This window comes from Kogia breviceps, chromosome 3, assembly GCF_026419965.1.
Source record: "Kogia breviceps isolate mKogBre1 chromosome 3, mKogBre1 haplotype 1, whole genome shotgun sequence".
Taxonomy (NCBI): domain Eukaryota; kingdom Metazoa; phylum Chordata; class Mammalia; order Artiodactyla; family Physeteridae; genus Kogia; species Kogia breviceps.
The window spans coordinates 85,712,725-85,736,871 of NC_081312.1; the positions used below are offsets into that span (position 1 = coordinate 85,712,725).

The 24,147-nt window shown below is 47.8% G+C and overlaps 1 protein-coding gene across 2 annotated transcripts in view; it reads left to right on the forward strand.

Annotated features, from left to right (window-relative positions):
- MAPKBP1 (mitogen-activated protein kinase binding protein 1) overlaps positions 1-24,147 on the forward strand; it is a 51,142-nt gene that overhangs the window by 12,630 nt on the left and 14,365 nt on the right. For both annotated transcript variants that reach the window (XM_067029055.1, XM_059058099.2), the window contains exons 3-8: positions 10,799-10,890; positions 21,873-21,935; positions 22,160-22,217; positions 22,964-23,134; positions 23,518-23,655; positions 23,910-24,092. In XM_067029055.1, coding sequence (XP_066885156.1) covers positions 10,799-10,890; positions 21,873-21,935; positions 22,160-22,217; positions 22,964-23,134; positions 23,518-23,655; positions 23,910-24,092 — 705 coding nt within the window. The remainder of the gene's footprint in view (positions 1-10,798; positions 10,891-21,872; positions 21,936-22,159; positions 22,218-22,963; positions 23,135-23,517; positions 23,656-23,909; positions 24,093-24,147) is intronic.

Below are 24,147 nucleotides of genomic sequence, written 5' to 3' on the forward strand. Positions count from 1 at the left end.
TTAGTATTCTCCCTGGTTACAAAGTTTGGAAACCAAGAGATTAAGAAAACTCAGGCATGTAGAGGTGGTGAATGAGGAAGAATTAGACCTTTCTTGATCAGATTTTTAGGTCATAAAGCTTTGTTTGTGGTTCTGGTCTTGGTATAGCAAGGACTGACCCTAGAGAGGAAAAAAATTTTTTTTTCCTGTATTCTGGTTGCTTAAATTGAGATGTCTCCTATCCTTGCCTTTCTGATCACTGGAAGAGAAAGGGAAGGTAGGAGTACCTGCTCTATACCAGGCACTGTGTTATTCAAGCTGCTGTTTGGACTTGGGTGCCCGCTGTTGGCTGTATTATAATTAAGTCCTTTGGCTAGAGGCCTCTCATTCGCTCCCTTCTGGTTTGAGGTCTGATGCCATCCTTACCTTTTCCTCAATCTGCACATGAAATCATAATCCTCTGCTTCTAACACTGTAGTTTTAGTTGCCTTGGAAATGGGTGTCAGCTGTCTGTGTTGACTGTAGGTTCTAATGCCAGCTGGATGTGAGTGTGCTCTGACCAGGCGGGGTACTCTGACATTGGAAGACCCTCTGTTACCCCTTCTCTGCAACCATCTCTGTGAGGAGAGGTCAGAACACATTTTTAGACCCATTTAAGCTACTGATAAGACCTGCTACTTTTTAAAAAACATTAACGCTAGGAGGAGAGGATCCTGTTGCCCCTCTACTTCATCCTGTGCCCTTTGCCTTCTACCGTGGTTCTCAGACCTGTCCCTGATGCCTCCATGATGGCATGGTGACTTCCCTCTGTGCTCTTTCAGAAACTGCAACATTCTGGTGGTTTTGGAGAACCTGAACTCCCTCCTTGGTCACCATGGTTTCTGGAACCAGACAGACTTAGGTTTGAATCCTGGTTCTTCCACTCACTACTTACTTCACTCCTTCATAACTAAAATGGAAATAATACTAGTCCTTCATAAAGTTGTCAAGAGTATTCAATGAGATGGTCTTACAAAGCTTTTAGCACAGTTCTTGGCGCAGAGTACACATTCAATAAATGGTATCTATTATAGCTGTAGATCCTCTCTCTGCCCAAGACCTTTTGCAGCCCATGGGTGTGGGTATTCTTGTAAGAATACTGAGAGCATTGTTTTCTCCGTAGTCCCAGAAGGGGTTGAAATTTGGAAATAAAAAGGCAGCAAAATGCTTTACTTGAATAGTTCCCTACCTGATTAATCACTAGAACCACCTGGAGAGCTTTAATATGCAGATTCTTGAAGCCCACTTCATAGCTGTTGATCAAGAATCTTGCAGAGGCAGGGGATGGGTATAGGGTAGGGACTGCTGTCTGAAAAAAGAAACTTGTTAAGCCCTCTGAGTAATTCTTTTGATCAGCCGGAATTGGGAACCTATGTTCTCTAGTCTCCAGGGGCTTATGCTAAAGGATCTCTAAAGTCACCTCTTCCCAGGCAGTGGCAGACTCACCTTCCTTAGAAGCTAAGGCTATTTTAATCTCAGCACAGCAGAGTTGGCTCAACTCCAACAAATCTTGATCTCTAGTGAGGGAACTTGGTTTTTCTGTCATACTGGAAGTTATTTGTTTCTGAGAGACTTCATGGTATAGAAAGTAGAACCATAAATCAGCCACAGGAACCAGGAGCAGAGTAGAAAGGCAAGGTCTGTTCTACAGTTTTGGAGTGGCCATTGTGTCTCTTCCTGCCTCTGACCAGATGGCACTTTGGTCTCTGAAGGAGCAGGAGTGAGTGAGCTTGGGCATGATACCTGCTTCCCCCTCCCCCCTCCCAGGGCTGGTCACTGGGTCTCTGCCCAGCTGGCTAAGTCTCTGCACAAAGACTCCTGGCCTTGGCTTCCTCTGTGGCTTTTGCGTAAGTGGCAATTCTCAGAATCTGGTGGAGAATCTGCTTTGTGAGATTAGAGTGTAGTGTGTGGGCAAGAGACAGGCATAGTTATTCTTAACCTGCAGGAAGGGAGGGAAAGGCAGAGAGGGCTCTGCCTCGGACAGGTCTGTGACATGCTTGTTTATAGAAATAGCAAGCCCATAGTTTGGCTGGAATGACTTATAACTCAGGTATTTATAACTTGTATTGAGTGGGATTAAGAAGTAGAGAAGGGGAGAAGGGGGAAGAAAGAAATTGGTGGCAACAAAACATGGCAACCAAAACAGAGATCGGCTTCCTCCCAGTTGCTGGGGTTTCTTTACCAGTTTGAGGTCGGCTAAATCCTATTTGACCCTGGCCTTTTGTGGCTCTGGCCCCTTAGTTTTCTCTCTCGAGGGAGCAGCTGCTTTCTTGCCACTGCAGACTCCCTGTAGTAGTCCCTCTCACTAAGAAAGCAAGAACAGATTCGAATCGTGTATGCTGTGGGCTCAACAAGAAACCCTTCTCTAGCAGTGCTGTTGTCTTGGCTCCACACACTGGCTCTCTCATTGGCTGGTGCCTCTCCTCTAGCTTGTGGGCTGGTCAGATCTAGGGACTGGAGAGAGACATACCAGAAGAGTTTAGAAGGCCTTGCTTAGAGTTCCTGAGATCATGTGTTTAGGGGGTTGGGACTGCTGGGGACCCTGTGCTATGTTGCAGATGGCTTTGGACTCTGGAGAGTCCATTTCTTGCTTCTTCACTTCTTTTTAGCACTTACATTGACTACCCCATCTTCTGCGAGCTCTCCCCTTCACTGGCTTCCTGGTTCTCCTTCTCCCTTTCTAACTGCCTGAGCCCTCATCTTCTCCATACTCTAAAAATAGCTACAGCCCCATTTCTGTCCTCAGCCTCACTCTCTCTTCCCTCTGTCTTCTCCTGCCTCATTGTACTTTCAGTGGTGGTTTTCACCTCCATGTGAATAATTCTTTTTTTAAAAAAATATTTTATTTATTTTTATTATTATTATTGTTTTGGCTGCATCGGGTCTTGTTGCGGCACGCAGAATCTTTCATTGTGGCACGCAGGCTTCTCTCTGGTTGTGGCGCGCAGGCTTCAGAGTGTGCGGGCTCAGTAGTTGTGGCATGCAGGCTCCCTAGTTGCAGCATGCAGGCTCTCAGGTTGTGGTGCGCAGGCTTAGTAGCTGCGGCGCGCAGGCTTAGTTGCCCCATGGCATGTGGGGTCTTAGTTCCCCAACCAGGGATTGAACCCATGTCCCCTGCATTGGAAGGCGGACTCTTAACCATTGGACCACCAAGGAAGTTCTGTGAATAATTCTTTTTCTTTCCATAGATTTTTAAAAATTTATTTATTTTATTATTTATTTTATTTTTGGCTGTGCTGGGTATTCATTTGCTGCACTCGGGCTTTTCTCTAGTTGCAGAGAGTGGGGGAGGGCTGCTCTTCATTGTGGTGCGCAGGCTTCTCATTGCTGCGGCTTCTCTTGTTGCAGAGCATGGGCTCTAGGCGCTCAGGCTTCAGTAGTCGTGGCACGTGGGCTCAGTAGTTGTGGCTCATGGGCTCTAGAGCGCAGGCTCAGTAGTGGTGGCACCCTGGCTCAGTTGCTCCGTGGCATGTGGGATCTTCCCGGACCAGGGCTCAAGCCCGTGTCCCCTGCATTGGCAGGCGGATTCTTAACCCCTGTGCCACCAGGGAAGCCCCTGTGAATAATTCTTAAATATCTATTTCAAGCCCTCACTTCTCTCCCAAGCATCAATTCCATGTGTATGTTGCTAAGTTGAATGTTCTGTGGTTCCTACTAAATATTCCTGAAGCGCCTTAGATTCAACATGTCTAAAACTGACATCATCGGTTCCCATCCTTCCCCACTTTATCCAGACCCAGGTCCTCTTTCTGATCATGGCAGCATTTCTTTTCATAGCACCACCTTGTTCCCTATCTCTGAAGTTCAAAATTTGAGTCTTCTGTCTTTTTCCTCCAGAGTTGTACAGTGCCCCATCATGCCAGTTCTATTGGCTTTGTCACTTTTTTCTTTGTCATTATTTCTTTTCTACTCTCACTATCTTCATGCTGGTCTAGATCCTTATTACCTCTCATCTGAACTGTTGTAATAGCCTCCTAATTGGGCTCCCTGCCTGTGCTATGTGTCCTATATACATCATCACCAAACATAGCTTTGATTGATTGTGTCCCTGGTTCGAAACCCTTCAGTGGCTTCCCAGAGCCTCCAGATGACCCCACTTAGTTTGGCAATCAAGGCCCTTCCCGGTCTGGTTATAGTCTATCTCTCCTGACCTAAGTCTCCTACAAAAGATCCTTGCTTTCACTGTTGCTCACCTACTCTGTCATTTCCTTCTGTCAAACTCATTCATGCAACTTCTTCTACTGAGAATTCCTTTCTCTGTATTTCCATCTGTCAAAATCCTATCCTCACTGCAAGGACCAGGCCACATTCCATCTAGTCTTCCAGGAAAGCTTCATTGTTTCCCTTTCCTGATCCTGTTCAGAAATCATCTCTCTTCCTCCCTTTTTAGCACTTTATATCTTTCTTATGACTCTCATCACATACTGGATTACTTTGTAGTATGTCATTTATCTTCCCTAATGGATTTCCAGTGACTTTCAAACATGAACAACTCACATTAAGGAATACACTTTACATTGTGACCCAGGGCACGCACACACACACACACACACACACACACACCCCTGAAATAAAGTTTCACGTTCAGTACTTACCATTACTGCATGCCATGAGATCTATTTTTTGTTCTATTTTAGTTATTCATAACCTATTAAATCAATTTCAGATCCCATTAATAGGCTGCAATCTGCGTGTTGGAAAATACTGTTCTATCTAGTATGAATGAGTAGTCCCGTCTGTCGCCTCTGAGCCACCTGTTTTTTCCATCTACTTTAATGAGAGCCAGAAGAGCTCTTCAACAGTTGGCTTTATTCTTTCCTGCTCTCTTGGGAATAGGCTATTATGAAGTTATCCCTTTATCTCATTACAGTGAGGGATGATTTTGCTTTCCTTCTTTTTCTTAGGATACAGTACTGCCCTGCCTAGTGCATGTTGGGAGGGGTGGGTATTCAAGCCTTCCTTTGCAGTGTATCTGTAGTAATTCTGCCCTCCTGCAGCCTTGCTTCTGGGGAAAGATGACACTCTCTTTCAGGTTGGTGTAGGCTTTCCCCCATCTCAACACTCTCCACCTGTCCAAGGAAAGGCTGGGTCACAACTCGAGTATTCTCCCTACTTCTAGGCTGTGTTGCAGATGTGGAGGAGATCACTGCAGAGTACAAAGTGGGTACCCTCTTCTTAATTCTGAGTTTTCATTGTGCATGATGTTCCTAGAACTGTGGATGTATCAGGCTGCCAGCTACCTGTAACAGTTGTATCCCAACTCACCAGCCAGAATCATTTACCTGGACTGGTGTGTCTTTTGGGCTATATTTCATTGGCATTTGGGCCATGAGGATTTGGAACTGAAGTTCCTGTCAGAACTTGGAGCCCCATCCCTGACTTTGAGGACAGCTATTTTCTCATAGGGCCTCTTCCCTGTCTCATTTTCCTCAAATGATGCTTGAGGCCAGAACTCTCATACTAGTGGGCTTGCTTCCTTATGAAGAGAGATGCTGTAGTATACAGGAGGGGCTAGGTTATTGGTTGCCAAGGTGTACTCACAAAATCCCTGGGGTCCCCAAAACCCTTTTAGGTAATCTCTGTGATCCCCTCTTTCCCAATTACATATCCAAATGAGGCCAACTTTTTTTAAATCTTCACCTAGAATAACATATCACAATAGATTGAATGCAGATGCAGTTATGAGAATCCAGCCGTTTTCTGTTAAGCCAGACATTAAAGAGATTTGCGAAAATGTTAAACAGTACCACTCTTCTCACTAAATTTTTTGGTTTTGTTTTGGAAACTAGAGTTACTTTTAATAAAAGTGTTAACATGTAATGGGTCTATTATTAGTTTTGAATGAATTAAATTTATTTAAGTATTTCCATTGTAATTTCTAATATAGTAAATATTGATAGATATAACTTGTATAAATGGAAGCTCTTTGAGGTCCTTGATAAATTCTGAGAGTATTAAGAAACCAAAGAGTGTAAGATACCAAAAAGTGTGAAAATTGCTGGGCTAGGTCATGCTGTGGTAACAAATCACTTCAACAACTCCATGACTCAACAGGTAGTTTTCTTGCTCATACTTTTGTTGCAGTGTGGGTCAACGCGGGTGCTCTGTTCATCAGAGTTACTCAGGGACCCAGGCTGAGGGAGCCCTATCTCATCACCTGCTGCCACACTTAGCAGTCAGGAGAAGGGATGTGTGAAGTGGTCCTTGAAAACTTCTGCTGGAAGCAGCGTGTCAGAGCATCATAAACATGTGCAGCCTTATAAGCTCTTAAGTGAGAAACCTAAATCAAATAAAAACACAGATTCTTGAGCTCTCTATACCCCTTCCCCTCACATTGCTGGGTCAACGAGTGTCAACGAAGTGGCTTGAGGATAAAGAGAAGTCAGGGATATGAACTATAGAAGGATGTTGCTCATGAGGTGCTGAGCCCCACACCACATCCTGGACCATATTTTTTCTCTCTTTTAAACATTTACTGTGCAATATTTAAGACATACAGTAAAGACATGTGGAATAATAGAGGGACCCATTGTGTGCCCACCGTCAGCTTAAGAAACAAAATGTTACCTGTACCGTTAACCTCCCTTTATGCTTGTCCTCATCTGGACATGGTCTTTCTGTCACAACCAGTTTTATTTCATTTTATTATTATTATTTTTGGCCACATGGCTTGAGGGATCTTAGTTCCCTGACTAGGGATTGAACCTGGGCCATGGCAGTGAAAACGCCTAACCTCTGGACCTAAGAGTCCTAACCACTGAGCCGCCAGGGAATTCCCACACAACCAGTTTTAGATACTTTGTGGAGAGAAACTTTACTGGCCTGAAATACCCCAGTTTTCTTGTGCTTCGCATCTCTGTCCTTTCACTGTTCCTGAAGCCTCTGCCATGCATTCATTTATTCATCAAATATTTATCAAGTGCCCATTTTGTGCCAGGCACTGTTTAAAGTGCTAGGGATGCATCAGTGAGGGGTAACAACTTAGGCCTTGTCCTCAAGGAGCTCATATTCTGGTAGAGGAGACGGACAGTGAGTATGTGGACAAAGATATAATCAATGTTGGGTCACTATCTGACTCCTAAGTACAATGAAGAAAAATAAAGCAGGATAAGTTGGGTATAGAGTGATAGCAGTAAAGCCAGTCTGGAAAGCCTTCCCTGTGGAGAAGACTTTTGAGCAAAGACCTGAGTGAATTAGCTGTGTGAGTAGTTGAGGCAAGGGAGTTCTAGTGGGAGGAATAAAAAGCCTATGCAGGGGACCTGAGGCTAGAATCCACTTGAGGTGCTTCAGGCGCCAGGGTGGTTGAGGTGGAGTAAGTGAGGGAGAAGTGTAGGAAATGAGGTCAGAGAAGCAGCCGGAGGCCAGGTGACTTAGGGCCTTCTAAACTGGGGTGAAGAATCTGGATGGGGAGCCATTGGAGATTTTTGAACAGCATAATGACATGATCTCCTATATTTCTTGAAAGAATCACTGTGGCCTGCCATGTTGAGAAAAAGAAAAGACTATAGGAAGTAAGGCCTGAAGCAGAGGGAACACATGGGAGTTACAGCCATAGTCCGAGGGAGACAGAAAACATGCTTGAGCTTAGCGGTGCATTGGTAAATGTTTACATGCTCTCTGAGGGGGACGAAGGGCCCTGATTTGTAGCGTTGTCTGATTTCATGGTGTAGGTGCTCCTGCCATGGTGATTTCAGGCTACCAATGTGCTCTCATTGAATGTGGAGCTGGGGAAAGAGGTGCACAGTCAGCTCTCCTGAGCCAGCGTGAGCCAGCTGCAGCACACCGCTACTTGAACTTGTGCACTTTTAGCCCGGGGTGGGTTTGCAAGGGGGTGTCCAGGTTTGTCTCCATTTCTTAGGGTAGATGGAAGCTGTACTGCCTTTTTGGGAAGAATGAATATGGAGAGGGTTATGAAAGGGAGAGAGTCAGTTTATAAAGTCCATCGTGCAAGAGCCTTGCAGGACAAGCCTAGACATTGGAGGCTTGCAAGAGCTCTGGACTCTTAGATCCTTTGAAAGTGGAGCTCAGCCCCAAACCTCCCTGCAAGCAGGAAGCTGGTTTGAGTTAGAACATAAAATAAAACCCAGCTGATGCCCCTGAATGTTTTTCCCCTGCTCTTCCCCCTCCACAGAGTCAAAGGAAACTGCCTTTTTTTTTCCTGCCTTTTTTTTTTCCTTTGGATAGCTGCTCAGAAATCCAGAGGAAGCCAAAAACCGTAAATCCTTTGAAAATCATCCAAGTTTTGGGCCCAGGCAAACTCCTGTCCGTGGGGTTTCCTAGCCCGGATGTCTGCTCCACTGTGGAGAGTCCTAAGAGGAAAGTGACAGAACACAAAGATGCCAGGGACCAGAGATGAATCCCATGCCCAGTGGGGAGAGATGGTCCTTAGCAGAGTTCCTCAAACTACAGCTTCCAGTCCACTTGTAGGTCATGAAATCAGTAAAGTGGGCCATGACCAGAATTATTTTTTTCAATGAAATAGAATATAATAGAAATTGGAGTTTATCACATGCAATGAGAGTATTTTTCTGTGAAACTTTTATTTCAGTTTTATGAGCATGTATGTTTATACTGGATCAAGATGTAAAATGTGTCTCCTACGATGGGTTGTGGTCAAAAACGTTTGATAAACACTGGTCTTTCGGGCCTGAGTAACTCACATCTCCTTGCTGCTTTAGATTGCTGTTGAAAACTCCAAGCTAGTTCCAGAATTAATTCTCTGTGGAACTGGATCATCTACCCACAAAACACCTACCCAAATTCCTGTCAGAGAGGAGGCAAGCTGAGAACCCACAGACTGGTCTGATTCTTTGGGACCAAAGCTGAATCATAAGGGAGGGATTGATGCAAATATGAATCCAAAGGATTTGCCTGAAATCAGATTAGCTTGAAGAGAATAGGAGTTGAGTTGGCCTTTTAGCTCAGTGCTTGCTTTGGTGACCTTTCTCATCTATGTGGGTAATGCTGGCCTCAGGCTCCTCTTTCTCTCTTCTCTACAGTAGGCAGTTGGTGCAGCAGGAATGTTCCTGAGTACCCCTCCCTCGGGGATAGCCAGAGGCACAGTGCCAGGGTAGGGTGTGGTGCCCTGAACTGAGTATCTCCCGGACTTCCCCAGGGTTATTTTGTGCTCTCCAGTTAGTGTGCAGTGCTCAGCCCTTTTCAGAAAGGTGACTGGGTGCCGGAGAAGGGGGAGGGGGTCATTAAGCTGAGAAAAACTGCGGAAAGAGGCGTAAGTTAGGGCAGAATATCAGGAATGTATAGAGTAGGCTAAAGTTAGTTTATACCCCACTAGGTTTAGTGCCTCAGAAAGGCCCAGGGGTAGCTGACAGATTTGGTGCTTGCCAGGTGGTTGTGGGTAGGTGTGGTGCCCTGGAACTAAACTACCTCTGTCAGTGAGTAGACACATGTTGGAATTCCTGGTCCACATCCCCAAGAAGCACAGAAGACTCTTGGGGACCTTCCAGGGTAATAGCTTTAACTACAACATCCCAGGGGACTTATTTTGGTCTCTGGCCACCTCAGGGCATTTCTCTCCAACCTAATTCAAACTAAAATGGTCCTTGGAGATAAGAATTTAAACAGGACCTCTAGAAGCACTTGGCATTCTCCAGTTGAGAGAGTAAGAGAGAAGGAGAGATCCTAAAACTACCATAATTGCCTATGGGCTTCCCCTCTCTAGATACTGGCCTGGACTAGGAGCAGACCACAATGCCACTGATATGAACACCCCTGAAGTGTTTCTGGTTCACATCGCCCTCTTAAGGCCCCCAAGACTCTCTTAGCAGAGTACACTCTAGCCTGTTTACATGGCCATTCTGCATTCAGAAGCCCCTCTGTCTGAGCCAACGAAGACCGAGGACATCCCCTGAGGAGGACCAGTGCAGGGAGTCCAGACGGTGCTAGAGGAGACTGGACCTGGAGTGACATGCAAGACATTTTTTAGCAGTGGGTGAGGGAGTGACGAGGTTACAGGGCAGTCTGAATCTTACATGGGATCATCTAGCAGAAAGATAGGGAACTAATTTGAGGTTAGTCCAGTGTGTCCCAGGGCCTGCAGACAGTGTGGGGTAACAATAGTGATGAAGAGAGTGATGGTGAATGTCTCCCATGGCCATGTCCTCTCAGAATCTCTGAGCACTTTACGTATGTTTCCCTTTCATCTCTGTGGGAGTTGTGGCTTAATAATAATAATTAGAGTACTCTGAGCGTCTGTGCTTTGCAAAACACAGCATTAAGCCACGTCTCTGCCTCCTAGACTTGGAGTCTGTTTGAACTGGCAGACATCTGATGGAGGGGAAGAGTGTGATGGAATGCATAGATCAGGGATATTATGAGTCACCTAATTGATACCTAACATTCTTCTGGCCCTTGGAGATCAGAGTGGCCTTTGTTTCATTCCTGCCAAGGTACAAAGATCAGTGACCTCTCCTGAGTCTCATAGACCCAAGAGGCCAGTCTGGGGACCCAAGACTTTATCTTGTAAATGGAGCCTTCCTGGATTGGGAGAGTTCCTGTCCCTCTGTGTACATGAGCTGAGTTTTAACCACTTCATTTTCTTTTCCATGGGCCTAGCAGTTTGATCACTGTTAAAAGCTGGCGATGTACACTGGCTTTTTCCCATGAGATCAGGGGGCCTATGGCCAGATCAGGACCTGGATAAGTCAGAAAGCAGGGCCTTCAGGAAACAGTCAGCATCGAAGAAGGTCCCGGCTACCTTCAACTCCTCCTTCCCAACCCCACTCCATCCATAACGTAACACTTCTCTGTCTTGCTCCAACAGGTGACCTTGGAGAAGGTGCTTGGAATAACAGTGTCTGGAGGCAGAGGACTTGCCTGTGACCCCCGATCGGGTTTAGTTGCCTACCCAGCTGGGTAAGTGTCTTGGAAGTGGTCTTATTGCATGGAAGTTTATAGCTATGCTAAACCAGTTGGAGTGGGCAGGGGTTTTCTGGTATCTTCTGGGAGATACATCCAGGTTAATGTTTTGGTGCCATTTTTATAAATGAGGTACGGGGCCACATAAAGGCTCTTTGTTGACTGTTGCCTGTGTTGCCATCCTGTCCTGCTTTTTGACCACCCACACCCACCCACGCATACAGATTCACACTTTGTATTCACACAGCTCCCAACACCATCTTCAATATATTTAATATCCACTTTTTAGTCATTTTTATTTTTATTTTATTTTTTAAAATAAAAAAAAATTTTACACTGGAATATAGTCGATTTACAATATTGTGTTAGTTTCAGGTGTACAGCAAAGTGATTTAGTTATACATATATCTATTCTTTCTCAGATTCTTTCCCCATATAAGTTATTACAGTGTATCGAGTAGAATTCCCTGTGCTATACAGTAGGTCCTTGTTGATTATCTATTTTATATATAGTAGTGTGTGTATGTTAATCCCAACATCCTAATCTATCCCTCCCCCACTTTTCCCCTTTGGTAACCATAAGTTGGTTTTCTAAGTCTGTGAGTCTGTTTCTGCTTTATAAACAAGTTCATTTGTATCGTTTTTTAGATTCCACGTATAAGTCATGTCATATATTTGTCTTTCTCTGTCTGACTTACTTCACTTAGTATAATAATCTCTAGGTCCATCCATGTTGCTGCAAATGGCATTATTTCATTCTTTTTAATGGCTATGTAATATTCCATTGTATATATGCACACAGCTCCCAACACCATCTTCAATATCTTTAACATCTATCTTTTAGTTGTTTTTAAAAACAGCTTTATTGAGATGTAAGTCACATACCATGCAATTCACTCATTCATATGTACAATTCAGTAACTTCCCTGGCGGTCCAGTGGTTAAGACTTCGCCTACCAATGCAGTGGGTATGGGTTTGATCCCTGGTCGGGGAGCTAAGATCCCATGTGCCTCATGGCCAAAAAACCAAAACATAAAAAAAAAAAAAGAAGCAATATTGTAATATGTACAATTCAGTGGTTTTTAGTGTATCCACAGAGTTGTGCAGCCATCACTACAATCAATTTTAGAACATTTTCATCACCCCAAAAGGAAACCCCACACCCATTAATAGTCACTCTCTATTTCCCCCCAAGGCTCCCAGCTTTTAGGCAGCCATCAATCTATTTTCTGTCTCTATATATTTGCCTGTTCTGAACATTTTATATAAATGGAATCATTTTTTGTGAGTGGCTTTTTTCACTTAGCATAGTGTTTTCAAGGTTCATACATGTCGTATTGGGTATCAGTACTTCATTCCTTTTTATGGCCGAGTAACATTCCATTGTATGGATATACCTCATTTTCTCTGTTAATCAGTTGATGGGCATTCGGGTTGTTTCTACTTTTTGGCTGTTATGGGTAATGCTTCTCAGAACATTTGACTACTCTTGTCACGTTGAGAGATGTCAGTGCCATGGAAGAGAGGAAGAGTTCCAGAGCTGGTGTTCTTCTTTCCCTTGCAGCCTTTTCACTCCTCTGCTCCTACTGATGAGAAACCCCCAACCATAGTGGCTTGAAGCTTCTGCAGAAGTGTTTCTTTTGGAGGCTTGGGGCTTTTCCTGCTTCTGGTTCTCTTTCTCTGTCTGTTCTCTCTGGTTCCCTGTTTCTTGCTGCTGGGCACAGGAACGTGAAAATGGGAAGGCCACTGCCCTGCCTCTTTCCCCACCATCAACTTGGGAATGCCGAGTTCCCTAGTTGATTTTCACAGCAACTACTGTAGTTTTTGTATCAGATATATGTTCTTTTTTTAAGTTTTATCATCCTTACCTTTATTAAGAACCTTTTCTGTGTCAGGCACTTTGTTAAGCACTTTACAGGAATTATTTTATTTAGTAATCAGAACAACCCTGTGAGGTTGGAACTGTTTTCATCCCATATTTTAGAGGAGGAAAACTAAGATTCAAAGAGGGTAAGCAGTTTGCTCTAGGTCACACAGGTAGCACGTGTCTGTATTGGGACTCCAACCCAAGAAGTCTGACTGCAGAGCTCTTACTCTAAAATGGCATGAGGTGGAGGGAGACCAGACTTGCTGCTTATTTTTAAAAGCTGCTTTTCCCCTAAGCTGTTTATCTGCTCTTCGAATGAGAAGAGCCAATTTATGGGCAGCTCAGTCTATGCCAGGGACCCTTCTGCCCCTAGGTTCTGAGGTCTGTCTCTTCTGAGTGGCCCTTTGGCATTTGACGTCTGTGGTAGGGGACTGTGGGAGCTGCACTGACTTTACCCTGAAGAGGCTGAGCTGGCCTCCTTCTCCCCCTCCAGAAGCAAGCTGATGAATGATCTCTGTTGCTGGATACCCTGTGCAGTCTGCCTCCGGGGAATTCCACTCATGCCTGCCTCGGCCCGGGAAAGCCAGGTTCCTTCTTGTTGGAGGTGGGACTGGGGCTGGATGTGGGATGGGCCGGAAAGGCCTGGGCTGCTGCTCTGTGCGTGCTGAGTCCTGTGTCCCTGCTCTGGGGCGTGTGGAGCCCTGGTCCCTCTCTTCCCCATCGGACCCAGACCCCAGGCCTGGTGCCTTTAAGGGTGTGTGCTTCTGTTTATGGGCAGGTCCCAGCCTGGGGTTTGTGCCTTGGAGGTCATTATCCTTCCAGGTGGTGTGAGGAAGCTTCCCTGCTGTCACCTCTAGTAGGTTTCCTGAGTGTGTTTGGCTTGGGCCAGCCCTGGGCAGTGCCCTGATCCACTTCCTGACCTTTTAATTTCCTAGAACTTGGAGTTCTCTCTTTGCAAATGGCCCTTTTCTGGGTGTTTTAGTTTTGCTCTGTGCTAGAGCTCCCTGATGTGCTTCTGCGGTATCTGGGGGCCACCAAAGTCTGTGTGAGCAAAGCAGGCTCTTCCCCTCCCCTCTGTCTTCCTTCTCTTCCGATCTGGTGATCCCAACCCCACTGCCCCTCCCCCACTCCCTAGTTCCTACTTCGCATGTTGCTCTAGGAGCAGTTCAGGTATCCTAGAAACAAGAAGAGAAACAAAGCTTAGAAAATTCTCCCAGAGGCCTAGAGGCAAATATCAAACCAAAACAGTTTTCTGAAAGGAAATGAAACAGCTCAGGGAGGGTGGGGTGGAGGAGGATGTGTGTCAGGCAGAGTTGGGTTGAACACTCTGGGTAGAGACCCCTGGGTTTTAGCACCTCCTGCATTTCTTCTCCAGAGCTCTCCCTTTGCTGTTGTTTTCCCTCAGGAAGCCCACCCTCACCTGTCACATTTTAAGCCCCCTGCCCTAGGAGGCCAAGCTAGTCCCCAGATAGCTTTGAGGCACTCAGTTTTGTTGAACACCCATAATTGACTTGGGCCCCTTCCCTGGCTGGCTCGGTAGAGGGTTCAGGGCCTTTAGAGCCCAGCACAGCCCCTGTTGCCACTGTGGAGTCAGTGAGTTTGGAGAATGGGTTTCTCTTGACCCCTAATGCCAGGGTGCAGGGCTGGCCTGCGTGCAGAGCCTCTGTGCAGAGCAGCTACTGGCGTGAGAGGTGCCCTACGCAGCAGCCAAGAGGAGACCTCTTGGTGGTTTAAGCAGGGAGGAGGAGGGGAAACCCAGCTCTCCTGAGAAGGCCCTCCATTTACTCAGCGCATGTTGGAATTTATGCTGAGATCCAGCTCCAAAGCTTTGCACTGCACGTGAAAGCACAGTCTCCTCCTGGACTGTGTTCTAGTGACATCTGAGCTGAAGGAGCATACAGCTCTCTTCTTCCTCTCTGTGGTAAACACTGTGTGTGGGGTTGCCAGGGAGTATGTGGAGTGGTGGAGAGACCGGGTGGACCTAAGGGAAGAGGATGCTTGGACTTGGTGCCCTGATGGCTGTGAATCACATGCAAGGGCACTCACAGGCACCAGTCCCCTCAGTGCCTTTTCTCCTGGTTTCCCTACAGATCTCACACCTAAAACTGGGGCCCTGTAGTTCTTCCCAAAACAGCTTGTTCATCGATGTAGTCATTCATTTGTTCGACAGATACTTGTTGGAAATATACTTTGGGGCTTCCCTGGTGGCGTAGTGGTTGAAAGTCCACCTGCCGATGCAGGGGACATGGGTTTGTGCCCCGGTCTGGGAAGATCCCACATGCCCCGCAGAGTGGCTAGCCATGAGCCATGGCCGTTGAGTCTGCGTATCTGGAGCCTGTGCTCCGCAATGGGAGAGGCCACAGCAGTGAGAGGCCTGCATACCACCAAAATATATATATATATATATACTTCGGACCAGGCACTGTTCCAGCCATGGAATATATATATCCAGCAGTGAATAAGACAGTGTCACTGCCTCTGTGAGGTGTTAGGAGGGCCAAGCAGATAGTAAGCATGTGAACAAATAAATGAGCAAGGTAATAGCAGAGAGTGGTAAGTGTTCTGAAGAAATAAACTGGGGTGATGGAAAAGGAGAGTAAGTGAATACCTGGGAGCGGGGTGGGGTGCTGCTACTTTGAGACTGGCTGGTCAGGGCTCAGTGGGAGGTAATATTTGAGCTGGTGTCTGAGTGACAAAGAGGCATCTATGTGTGAAGATCTGCACTTCCAGGTGGAGGAGACCTCAACTACAAAGGTCCCAAAGGAAGGAGGAATCAATTCACTTGTTTGAGTAGCTAAACAGCAGCCATGGTGGCTAGACCATAGTGAGTGAGAGGAAGGGGGCTCAGACACTGCTTTTAGACCTGGCTTGTGCGTCTTGCAGCTCACAGACATCCACCTCTTGTCCCAGAAGGGAATATGTTTAGAGTCCTCTGGACAGAGAGAGGTGTACTGGTAGCTCTACACCAATGACCACATTATTCACTGGGTTATTACTGCCAAGTCTTTTCTCATGCCTTTGACCGGGGAGAGGGGTGTGTGTGTCTCATAGAGCATCCCAGAAACAGAGATGCCAGTGGGTCTCATGGGCTGGCCTAAGAGGGTTAATTATTTGGAAGGCATTGGGTTCCATGTGGGTCCTGAAGAGGACCACAACCAAGGATGCCCTAGGAAACGTCCTAGACTCATTATCTCTTAGAATAATTAAAACTATAAGATTTCCCCTTTGGGAGTGAATCTGGAGGGACAGTTTGTAATTCCACACCTGGAGGAGGACCCTAATGAGTCACTAGTATCCTGCAAGTCCTATATGGGATACCGTAGTTGGGGTTCCTGTTGCAACTGCTGAACCCCTGGATAACCCTTTCCTTGTTATTGGTGCCCCAGAGAACCCTTCAAGAAGATGGCTAGGAGCACCCTGCTGGTTACTTTGCATATTATTTTTTTCAGTTCTCACAACAATTCTGAGACATAGATACTATTATTCCTGCTTTATAGATGAGGAAACTGAGGTTCAGAGAAGTTAAGGAATATTCCCAAGATCACACAGTATGTTAGCAGACAGGTCTGCCTAACCCCAGTTTTCTTATTCTTTCTATCATCACAGTGCCCTCGAGCATCAGTGAATCCAAGAAGTCTAAGGTTGGACAGAACTGTAGACCTACCATGGGGCCTGCTACTCAGGAGGTTCCTTGGGAGTTAGGGCTTTGAGATCTGGTAGATAATGACTTAAAGATTTATTCACAAATATTTATTGAGTGCCAATTTTCTAGGCCTTTGGGATGTAACAGTAAACAAAATAAACACTACTGTCACAGAGCTGGCAGTCTTAGTGATGAATATAGATCGTCTCCCCTCCCCAAAAGTAAATTATATGGAATATTCTAAATTGATGTGTGCTTTGGAAAAAGTATAAGCAAGAAGCAGTGAAAGGGGATAGGGAATGTGGGGGTGTGGGGTTATAATGTTAAGTAGGGGTACAGGGTGATGTGTGAGCAAGGCTTGAAGGACCTTTGGTGTGCCTCTGTGAGTCACCTTCAGATTTTTCTTGGTCTGAAAGAGGAAATTCTGAGGTGCAGGGTCCCTGCTCAGACCTTCTGTGTCCTGCTCCCTGTGTGTGTTTCTGCATTCTTTGCTCATCCCAGGGTTCATTTGTTTCTGCCTTCTGGAGGAAGGATCATAAGAGGTGGATCCTGTGGGAATGCTGGGCTCTTAGTGATGGCAGCAGGGCCGGGGGCTGTCACGGGCTTGGCCCCTTGGCCCTTCCTGGTTCAGAGAAGTTCCTGGACAGTGGGCCCAGCACCTGGTACAGGTGCTCCACCACATGACTCCTGGGCTGAGGCCCCGAGGGACTGAGGCCTCACTCCCTATGAGAGTGAGCAGACTCCCTGTGTCTGTACCCTGGGGTTCTGAATTACGGGACCCAGCCGGTTGGGCCAGCCCAGGCCTGTCATATGGAGGATTGCAGTCAGTACTGATGCAAGGGCACGTGCCAGTGACTAGCTGCTGTGCTGGCCACGGTCAAGGGATGTGGAGACCAAGGGCCAAAGATTGGTACAAACTGCACCCCACCCTTCCCTCCCTAGCGGACTTAGAAACTTGCTCAAAGGTCAGAGAAGACGGAGGAGGCTCTCACATCAGTGTTTTTGAGGTCTCTTCTCTTGGGAGGACCTCAGCAAGCTGGGCACAGGGGGACCTTGGAAGTCTTTGCCAAGTTCTGCCTTCACCATCTGCATTATTGTCCTCACAAGTGGAGCTGTGACCGAGGGTTGGTCTCTTTTTTCCTCTTTCTCTGTGTTGGAAGGTTTCCAGATTTGAATAATAAGAAGTAAAAATTTCAGCTTGGCCTACCTGTGTGTGTTTCCCTCCTCTGCTTAACTCTCCCATGCCACACATGAGAATTTCCAGGCTACACTGGGGGTGGGGGTTGGGAGGTGTTAGAGAAGGGAGAGGTTGCCTCATAGCTAGTCATCCTCTGTCTGCATTGTCTTTTTACACACACATGCTGCTCTCCCTCCTTCTTCCACCATGGAGTCCAACCTAGGGGATACAGGAAACAGAGGATGCTATGGCCCAGCAAGACTCGGAATTTATGTGTGGTGACTTGGGGAGTGTTCTCAGCCGCCCTTGAAAGGCCACCATGCTACTTCGGGTTTAAAGGAACCCTCATCACCTACTTTTTCTGGATTTGGAATGTGGCTGTCGGAATCTGCATCAGTTCATTTCAAGTCAGATCAGCTCTGAGCTGAACCCATCTGCTGTGGTTTATCTGGAGCTGATCTGAAAGCTAGGTAACCCAGCACCATTCAGACTGGAGGCCATCACCAGAGAGGATGAGCCTGCAGAGAACCGCCTTAGGCAGTCGGCACAGATAGCAAGAAAACGTCAGCTCTCCCGAAAACTTGGTGGGCTTTGCGTGATGGTGGCAGGCCTGGGGGTTATCATTTTTCATACACTGAATAAAATATTAAAATCTAAATATCTAGATCTATGAACTTTGAACTATAACTGCTATAATTTTCATGTGCTCTGTTATGATTTCCAAAGATTCTGTAGCCAGAATCCTTTTTCCCTCCAAGTGCCCCAGTCTTCTTTGCCTCTTCTCAGAGGCTCCTGCCCTGGTGCTCTGTGCGTTAGGTCAGTTTGTCTCTCCTTTTCAGCTTCAGTTTTCTCTCCTTTCTCCCACTCACTCCACTCTGCTTTTCTGAGAGCACAGCTTCTGGAATCCTGACTCTGTTTTGCTTTAGCTGAGAGGCCTTGAGTAAGACCTCTGACTCGTTTCTCCACATTGAAGTGGGGCTGATTGTACCACCATCACAAACTTGTCATAAGGATTAGCTAAGACCAGACCTCTAAGGTGCTTAGCAGAGCGCCTGCTACACGGAAAGTGCTGGATAAATGGTAACTCTTATTATTGGGCCCACTGTGTGAAGAGCAGTAGACCGGTTATGAAAGGAAGTGCAGGCCTTGGTGCTTAGAGTTCATTGAAACTCTCGCGTGGAGCTTTTTAACTTAGCCAGGAGGTGTCACTTCCATTCTCTTTCTGTGCTTCTGTGCTGCTGTCCTAGTCACTTGAGGTAGTTTCTCCCTCAGCATTTCCCCCATCCCTTCCTTGCTACCTTCCAAGCTTATTATCTCCTAAGTGGATGAAGATGTAGATATTTTCTTTTCCCGGGCTTAACCCAGCTCTCCTTCCTTGGCTGCCTTCCCAGAACTTTAAAGGAAGCCTCCTTTAGAGTTTTTACCATTACTCAGATCCTAACAGGACTCACCTCTGTTTTTCTGAAGGAAAAACCTGACACAGTCCCTGAGCACCTTGTTCCTTATTGCCAGGAGTCCCTTTTGGCTTCCTGTCCATGCTCCAGGGGGAGTAATAGTAAGATTTGCCGTTTGTTTGGCTCCCACTGTGTGTCCAAAAAAAATTATTTGATCTTCACAGAAGTCCTGAGAGCTTGATCCTAGTGGCTCCTTTTTAACAGATAATGAAATAGGCTTGTGACTTACCCAGGGTCACAAAGCTGTACATGGCAGAACAAGGACTCAAACCCTGGTCTCTGACTCCAAAGCTCACAGTGTCCCCACTGTCCCACAGTGCCTCTGAGGATTTGGAGATCCTCAGTGCCGCCTTCCATAGAAGACAGGTGGGGCATGCAGTAGGGAGGAGAGCTGGGCCTACAGATACCCCAGTAGACCAAGCTAGTGGACCAAGGGAGGCATTCATCCATTCAATAAATGGTTCTTGAACAACTGTGATGGGCCAGACTCTGCTAGGCAGAGGAGACAAAACAGTGAGCAAAACCAGGCACAGTTCCTACCCTCATGGAAGACACAGTCTGGTGGGGGAGGCAATCAACAATAAATATCCTACTGTCTAGCACAGGGAACTATATTCAACATCCTGTGATAAACCATAATGGAAAAGAATATGAAAGAGAATGTATATATATGTATAATGAGTCATTTTACTGTACAGCAGAAATTAGACACAACACTGTAAATCAAGTACACTTCAATAAAATACATTTTAAAATTAAAAAATTGTAAAATTGCAGTTGTGATAAATGTCACAAAAGATTGATACAACTGTGTTGTGAGAGCATATACTGAGGCCATCTGACCTGAGATCTGAAAGAGGACTATGTGTTAACTAGTTGGAAGAGGGAGAGAAGAATGCTCTAGACAAGGGAAGGTGCTCTAGCAAACGCCTGGAGTTGGAGGAGCATGGCAAGTTAAAGGGAGTGAAAGGATGTGGTTGGAGCATGGTGCAGGGTGAGGCTGGAGCGTGGGCAGGGGCCACACCACCCAGGTCCTTCATGGTACTTAAGGGGTTGCGTCTTAGAAGCTCCCCAGGGATGTTCAACAAGGGGTGACACAGATCAGAGTTGCGCGTGCTTGATGTAAAGAGGCCTGGACGCTGGAAGAGCTATGAAGTCTGGCTCTGCTCTTTACAGGAGCCTAGGTTTTCTCACCTCAACATTTTGGAGGGTTGGACCAGGTGATCTTTAAAGTCACCTGGCACAGTGCATTTAATTCCTTCCATCCTTCCTTCCGACTCTAAGGTTTTATGAATCTTACCTGTTTTGGAGGAAGTAGGCCCCCTGTATCCCAGACTGCCCCTCACAGAAGCTGGACAAGTGTGCTTGTGTGTGTGTGTTTGGGGATGGGGGAGGGAGAGTGATGGGGCACAGAGTTTCCAAAGCCATCTGATTTGGGTCATATTTTTAAAAACCCTCCTGACATGGCATTCTAGAAGGGAAGTGGGAGACTGGAAGTTGGTATAAAGAGAGAGGAGGAAGGAATGAGGAAAAGGAAACAAAGATTAGGAAATGGAGAGAGAAGAAGAAAGAAAACAGTGAGGAGGGATTTGGGGGAGGGGATTAGAGGAAAAGATGATGTGACTCAGGAATTCCAAGGCTGTCCGTCAGCCTGGCAGTTCTGGGCAGAGCTGGTGTCCCTCTGAGATCCCAGTGTCCCCAGTGATTACCTGTGGCGTTTGCATATGGAAGTGGTGTACTGAGCCCGAGATGCTGAGCCCTCACTAGCGGCTTGTACCTGCCTTCGTTTCAAGTTTCTGGCAAGCGGTGGGTTTCAGATGTGGGGTCTGCAGTGCTTTCCCACTAAACCAGGCTGAGTCTGGAGGACGTAGCCCTCTCATCCTTCTCTCCCCATCCCCTTACCTGGTGTGGCAGGCTCCACATTTGTTCCTGTCAGCTAGTTACAGTTCTGATGAAACGATGAGGCAGAAGGGCTGTGGGCCCCTGGGCATGCTGATAGCCGGGGAGCCTGAGGGAGAACACTGCTGTCCACAGCTTCCGCTTCTTGCTCCCAAGTCCTACCACGTGGCCTCCCCTCTGGAGCTGCCTCTGGAAAGTCATTCTGAGCCTGATCCCATCCAACCTCACCTTCTGGCTGCACAGGGTGCTCCCAGCCTTCTCCCATTGCCTTCTGGCAGTCTGGAGGGTCCGTCTCAGGTTCCTCGGGGCCAGGGATTCTCGGGGCTACGCTTCCCCAGGCCCTCTCAGGCTCTCTCTGCCCCTCCCGCTAGTCGTACTGAGCCTCCTAGCGGTTCTGGTCCCCTGCCTCCCGCCCGCTCCATCACCTGATGCATAGACGGTGTGTGGGGGGGCTGGAGGGGTTGGCTCCTGCCAAGTACACAGGTGGGCACACATGTGAGAGGCCTCACTCCTTGGAGCTCAGATACTTGACACACATGTGGCTCCACGTCGCACTGGCTGTGTGTATACCTGTGGCCTGCTTTGCCCAAATCACGTGAGTTCTTCCTTCCTGCCCCCCTTCCTGGGCTGTGCAAGGATTGTGGGAAGGCCTGAGTCCCTGCTGCCCTTTGTGGCAGAGATGGCGCTGGTGCTTAGGGACCTGGTGGGGCTAGGCTTGCAGAGAGCCCTTTCACCCTCATGAGGCTGCAGAGATGGGCCCTTATGGGTGGGAAAGGAAGTAGGTAGAGCAAATTGCCAGAAGAAAGCGGTCAGTTGCCCTCAGTGACAAGTGGAGCCCCCTTGAGCTGGCTCGCCCCAGCTCCCTGGCCTGGGGGCCTGGAGCTCCTGGGGGAGCTGTGGTTTGGTGCTGAAGTCACTTGTCTCACTCATCTCCCCAGGTGTGTGGTCGTGCTGTTCAATCCCCGGAAACACAAACAGCACCACATCCTCAACAGTTCCAGGTAAGTGGGTCTGGGCCCTCAGGGGGCATCTCCTGGGGTCTGTGAGAAGGGCACTGTCTGAGGTCTCTGTGGCTCTGGGGACTGGGACTGGGCCCCAGGGCCAGCTAGGGAAATGCCACACGTGCCATTGGTGTCTGCTGGTCTTGCCTTTTGAGGGGACTGTGAGGGAGCCGGGCTTAGGCCGGGCTGCCAGTGCCCCTTTGAGCCTGCCTCATTTCTTGCAGGAAGACCATCACTGCCCTTGCCTTCTCCCCTGATGGCAAGTACTTGGTCACTGGAGAGGTGAGTGTGGAAAGGGAGCCTCAGTACGCTGAAGAGGGTGGGTGGCCTGGCCTCAGCAGAGAGCTACAGTCCTGGGCCTGGTTGGGGCTGCTGCCGCTCTGGCTTCCTGAACGGATGCCAAATCCTGGTTTTGGCTGTACCTTAAAACAGTGGTTCTGAAGCCTTACTGGGCATCAGAATCAGCTGGAAGGCTTGTTAAAGTGCACATTGCTGGGCCTGCTCCCAGAGTTTCTGGTTCTATAGGTTTAGGAGGGGAGGACCCCCAAATTTGCATTTCTAGCAAGTTCCCAGATCATGCTGATTCTGCTGGTTTGGGAAGCACACTGAAAAAAAAAAAAAACCACTGCCTAAGATATTCCTTGTGCCTGGGTGCCCCCTGCTGGGCGCATGAGGGCCACCTCTCCCTTCTCAGTCTCTTACAGGGAGGCATAGGCGTGGGTGGTGGTGGTTCTCAATCCTGGCTGCCCATCAGGATCCCTCTAGGAGCTTTGAACAAACACAGAGGCGCAGACTCTCACCCGGAGATACTGAACCAAATCTGGGGGTGTTTTCTCTCTGATAATCGTTGTTGTCCTGAGATATTTATCATGTTTCCTCTACACCTTTGCCCTGTGTAGCACTCTGCTTTGGGCCAGGGGCTCATTAGAGAGACTGTGCTCAGTAGCTGGAGAGGTAGGCCCCACCCTGAAAGGCTAGGGGAGGCTGTGTGCCTGTGGCCCTCACTTCCAGTTCTTGCCTCCCTGCAGAGTGGGCACATGCCTGCCGTGCGGGTTTGGGACGTGGCCGAACATAGCCAGGTGGCAGAGCTGCAGGAGCATAAGTATGGCGTGGCTTGTGTGGCCTTCTCCCCTAGTGCCAAGTACATTGTCTCTGTGGGCTACCAACATGACATGATCGTCAACGTCTGGGCCTGGAAGGTGAGTGGGCCGGGTGGGCTGGCCTCGCAGCCTCATGGGGGTCCAAGGGCCAGTTGGGGAACTGAACCCCTTCATTCCACCCTGCTGATCTCAGTTTTATTCTAGAAAATGACCTGAAGCAGAAAAGAGCAACTGTGTAGCCAAGCGTGTTGGTAGAAAGAGGCTAGCTTTGTGCCTCTGAGGACCTCCAGAGGCAATGAATCTCTTCAACTCCTCTGGAAAAGGATTCTCCTTCCTCCCCTCTTTTTCTGACCAGTAAATCCTGGAAAGAAACATTTTTTTAAAGTACAAATCTTATCTAACCCTTCTTCATCCTCTGAGCCTCTTTCATCTTAGCTCCAAGAGGCAGAACTTCGATTCCTCCTTTGGCTTTTTCCTTCCAGAAAAACATTGTGGTGGCCTCCAATAAGGTGTCCAGTCGGGTCACTGCGGTGTCCTTCTCTGAAGATTGTAGCTACTTTGTCACTGCTGGCAACCGGCACATCAAATTCTGGTACCTTGATGACAGTAAGACCTCAAAGGTGAGGTGCTCAGGCTGGAAATAGCCCCCAGGGCCAGGGTCTACTCAGCCCACCCCAGGAGACTGCTCCCCTTGGGCCCCTCTGCTTTCCCAACAGCCATCCAGAAGTTCTGGATGAGCCAGATGCTGTCTGGGCCGAGGGGTAGTCTCAGAGGGCAAGGCTCCCTTGCTGCGCCTCCTCCCTCCCTCTCCCCAGGGCCTGGTTTCCAGGGCTGCCCCGGGGATATGAGTGGGCGACAGTGCTGCATCTCACAGGTGAATGCCACCGTGCCCCTGCTGGGCCGCTCTGGGCTGCTGGGGGAGCTGCGGAACAACCTGTTCACCGACGTGGCCTGTGGCCGAGGCAGGAAGGCAGACAGCACCTTCTGCATCACGTCCTCAGGGCTGCTGTGCGAGTTCAGTGATCGGAGGCTCTTGGATAAGTGGGTGGAACTGAGAGTAAGTACCTCTTTCCCGGTGGATGGGGTGGGTGGGGGCTGCCCGCGCCTCAGCT